General features: G+C 54.5%; 1 protein-coding gene across 1 annotated transcript; it reads left to right on the top strand.

Annotated features, from left to right (window-relative positions):
- Positions 1–1919: 1919 nt before the first annotated feature.
- FOXG1 (forkhead box G1) lies at positions 1920–4245 on the top strand. The gene has a single exon (XM_058807502.1). The coding sequence runs from the start codon at positions 1920–1922 to the stop codon at positions 3297–3299; it is 1380 nt and encodes a 459-aa protein (XP_058663485.1). The 3' UTR covers positions 3300–4245.
- The last annotated feature ends 377 nt before the right edge of the window (positions 4246–4622 follow it).

Raw genomic sequence — 4622 nt, forward strand, 5'->3', positions numbered from 1 at the left:
TAACGCGCTGCTAGAGGTTTGCCACAGCTTTGGTCTGAATGCGATCAGCACGCTCTCTGTCCATCACATTTCCCCTTCTCCTTTCCGAGAAAGAAAGCTGCGCGATGTATTTCACTTTGTTTTCCGCTTGATTTTTTTTTGGTTTTTTGGGGTTTTTTTTTTGTTTTTTGTTTTTTGTTGTTGTTGTTGTTGTTGTTGTTGTTCCCGTGCTGACAGTAAAAAACGATAAGCTGTGGACAATTAATACCCAACCCTTTGGTCCCGGCAAAGCGCAGCCGTAAGCCCGAGCCTGTATCACCGCGTCTACTTGCGGAAAGCGGTGCCAGACCCTTTCCCTGCCCCAGGAGAACCCGGCCCGCTGCCGCCCGCCCTATCCCTTCTCCCACAAAACGAAACCCCGCGGAACTCAGACCCCGCGGCCGGGCCCACGGGCCGGGCCGCCGGGAAACCGCAGTGTCCATTTCATGGGCTACCAATGCCAACATTTATTTTGTACGCCTGGCGCGCGGCCTGTGCTCGGCCGGCTCCGTCCTGCGCGGAGGAGGGGCCGGACGGAGCCCGGCGCCTCCCGCCCGGCTCTGGCGGCCGCGCGAGGGAAGCGGCGTCCGAGCGGGAGCGGCGCGGGGCTGAGAGGGCGGCGGCGGGCAGGGAAGCGCGCAGCCCGGCTCCGGCCCCGGTGACACGGGGCGAGCGCAGGGGAGGAGATGGGCCGCTCGTTGCCGAGCCTCCCCACTCACAGTCCGCAGAGCGGCGGGCACGGCCCGAGCGGGCCGGAGCACACCGTCTTTCCCCGGCAGGCCGCGGGCAGCGGCCGGGCCCATCCCGCCGCCTGCGTCCCCTCCGGACGATTGTTTTGTTTTCTGCCTCGGCAAAATAACAAACAGAAATAACCGGGCCTGGGAAAATAAACTCGCCGAGCGACTTCGGCGGGATCCGCAAAGTAGTACCTCCGCCGCCACCGGTGTGCCGCTGCCGCTTCACCCACCCGGCCTCCCACCCCGCCTCCTTCGTCGCCAGAGGAAGGGGCAAAGCGGCTCGTGGCGGCTTGAGTCCGCCGGAGCGACTAGGGGAGCGGGCGGCCGGGCCGGGCCGGGCCCGCCGCCGCGGGACGGGCGCGACTTGTTCGGCGCGGGGGGATTTGTGCTCGCGGCGGCGGCCGGGGGGGGCACGGGGCGGGGGGCGCGCGCACCGCGCGGTGATGCGCCTCTGCGCCGGTATCCCTGCGCCGCGGGAGCCGCGGCGGCGGCGGGGGCGGGGCGCGCGGGGCGGGGCGGGGCGGGGCGGCGCGCCGCCATTGGCCGGCGGGCGGGCAGACGCGCGGGCACGCCGCCGGCCCTGATTGGGCGGCCGGTGGGAAAGGTTAAACCAAAAAATGTTTTACAGCCCCGGTGCGTGCCGGCAGCTCTGAAATTAATTGCGGCCGGGGCGGGCTGTATCGCCCGTCTGCCTCGCTCCGCGCCGGCCCGCGGCGGCTGCTGCTCCCTCCTGCCTCCCCCTGCGCTGCCGTGCCGGGGGAACCGGGCACCATGAAGTAGCTTTTTTTTTTTTTTTTTTGGTGTGTCTGTGTTTGTGTGTTGTTGCCTTTTTTTTTTTTTTTTTTTTTTTTTTTTAGGTTTCAGAAGGTTTTTTCCTTTTTTCACCTTTTTTTTTCTTTCCTTCGCTGCGACTCGGTTCGATTTTTCTCTGATCGGTGATTATTATTACCATTATTTTTTCCCTCCCCGGCGGTTCCTGTCCGTGCTACATGACTTGCCAGCGCTCGAGACTGCGGTCCAACTGCGCTGCCGCCGCCGCCGCCGCCGCCGCCGGTGGTGCCGCCGCCGCCTCGGCCACCGCCGCCGCTTCGGCCGCCGCCTCCGCCGCCGCCCCGCGCGCAGCTCCCTCAGCCGCCGCAACTTTCCCCCTCAGACTAGTGTGTGATGTTGGACATGGGAGATAGGAAGGAAGTGAAAATGCTGCCGAAATCCTCCTTTAGCATAAACAGCCTGGTGCCCGAAGCCGTCCAGAGCGACAACAACCACAGCAGCCACAGCCACCACAACAGCCACCACCCCCATCACCACCACCATCACCACCACCACCACCACCACCCGCCACCGCAACAGCCCCAGCGAGCGGCCGCAGCCGAGGAGGAGGACGAGGAGAAGGGCCAGCACCTCCTGCCGCCCCCCACGGCCGCCGCCTCCGGCGCCCTGGAGGTGGCCAAGGCGGACATGCTGGCGGGCAAAGGCGAAGCGGGCGCGGCGGCGGCGGCGGCGGCGGAGCTGGAGGAGAAGGAGAAAGCGGCCGAGGAGAAGAAGGGGGCGGCGGAGGGGGCCAAGGACGGGGAGAGCGGGAAGGAGGGGGAGAAGAAGAACGGCAAGTACGAGAAGCCGCCGTTCAGCTACAACGCGCTCATCATGATGGCCATCCGGCAGAGCCCCGAGAAGCGCCTCACGCTCAATGGCATCTACGAGTTCATCATGAAGAACTTCCCCTACTACCGGGAGAACAAGCAGGGCTGGCAGAACTCCATTCGGCACAACCTCTCGCTCAATAAGTGCTTCGTCAAGGTACCCCGCCACTACGACGACCCGGGCAAAGGGAACTACTGGATGCTGGACCCCTCCAGCGACGACGTCTTCATCGGGGGCACCACCGGCAAGCTCCGCCGGCGCTCCACCACCTCTCGGGCCAAGCTGGCCTTCAAGCGGGGCGCCCGGCTCACCTCTACCGGACTGACATTCATGGATAGGGCAGGATCCTTGTACTGGCCTATGTCCCCCTTCCTCTCCCTGCACCACCCCCGGGCCAGCAGCACTTTGAGTTACAATGGGACCACGTCCGCCTACCCCAGCCACCCCATGCCCTACAGCTCAGTGTTGACTCAAAACTCCTTGGGAAACAACCACTCCTTTTCCACGTCTAATGGGTTAAGTGTTGATAGACTAGTCAATGGAGAGATACCTTATGCCACTCATCACCTCACAGCAGCAGCTCTGGCCGCCTCAGTGCCGTGTGGCTTGTCAGTTCCCTGCTCCGGCACCTATTCCCTAAATCCCTGCTCTGTAAATCTCCTAGCAGGACAGACGAGTTACTTTTTCCCCCATGTTCCTCACCCTTCAATGACTTCTCAAAGCAGCACTTCAATGACGGCCAGGGCAGCCTCCTCCTCCACGTCGCCACAGGCGCCCTCCACTCTCCCCTGTGAGTCCTTAAGACCTTCTTTGCCAAGTTTTACAACGGGACTTTCCGGAGGACTTTCTGATTATTTCACACATCAAAATCAGGGGTCTTCTTCAAACCCTTTAATACATTAACATCCATTGGATCAGACTGTAAGTGAACATTTTACACACATTTGCATTGTAAATGATAATTAAAAGGAAAAAAAAAAGCAAAACAAAAAAGTCCAGGTATTTTTTATTAAGTCCCCCATTTTCTGTACGTTTGTTCAGTCTTTAGGGTTGTTTATTATTCCACCAAGGTGAGGAGTGTCAGCAAGGTGCAATGTGGGGAGATTGCATTGTAGACTATGAAGTTTGGAAGACAAAATTATAGTAGAATGTGTATCTAAATAGTGACTGCTTTTGCAATTTTTTTACTCAAATATGATAAGTCTATCACTAAAAGCCGCCCGATTCTCCATGTTTGCAGTATTATAAGTTATCATGGATATGTCGGTGGGTGCAGACCTTGAAAGAAAAAAAAAACCAAACCAAACCACTAAATTTATGAAAACTATAAGAAAACCTTAAAACATAATTTGTATTTAAGCAGAATTAGTACTGAAAAATGCCCAAGATCTACTTTTGGCCATTTATTATTTTATTATTTTCTTTACCGAATTGCTTTTTTTTTTTTTGTTCATTTGTTTGTTTGTTTACTTTTAGACCAAAGATTGGGTTTTAGAAAATGCACTCAGTGTACGAAGTAATTTAAAAAAACAGCAACATTATTTCAGTTTTCAGCACTGCCCGTTCAAATTAATCAGAAGGGGACAAAATTAATGATTGCCTTCAGTTTGTGTTGTGTATATTTTGATGTATGTGGTCACTAACAGGTCACCTTTATTTTTTTTCTAAATGTAGTGAAATGTTAATACCTATTGTACTTATAGGTAAACCTTGCAAATATGTAACCTGTGTTGCGCAGAAGCCGCATAAATTTGAGTGATTGTTAATGTCGTCTTAAAATTTCTTGATTGTGATACTGTGGTCATATGCCCGTGTTTGTCACTTACAAAAATGTTTACTATGAACACACAGAAATAAAAAAATAGGCTAAATTCATATATACTTGATAGTTTTTTTGTCTCTTTTATTAACCCTGATGTGGCAGAGGCTTTAAAGTTACAGTGAGATCAGAGCGCTGCTTATTGCACAGTCCACCATTTTTCACATGCTCCTTTCTTTCTCCCCCCGCCCCCTCCCATGCTGTCTTTAGCTGCAGTATTTTCAAATGTAAAGGATCAGGGTATTTAATCAAACACCATGGCCAGTATTTCGATGTCCATTTTGGGGCAGAACTCTTATAAAGTCTGCTTAAAAATTGTTAGTAGGAGGTATGGTGTTTTACTAAAATCTGACTTAGGCTGAAAATGCTTAACATTGCATATGTATGCAAATATACACACATACATA

Source organism: Ammospiza caudacuta, chromosome 6 (genome assembly GCF_027887145.1).
Source record: "Ammospiza caudacuta isolate bAmmCau1 chromosome 6, bAmmCau1.pri, whole genome shotgun sequence".
NCBI lineage: Eukaryota > Metazoa > Chordata > Aves > Passeriformes > Passerellidae > Ammospiza > Ammospiza caudacuta.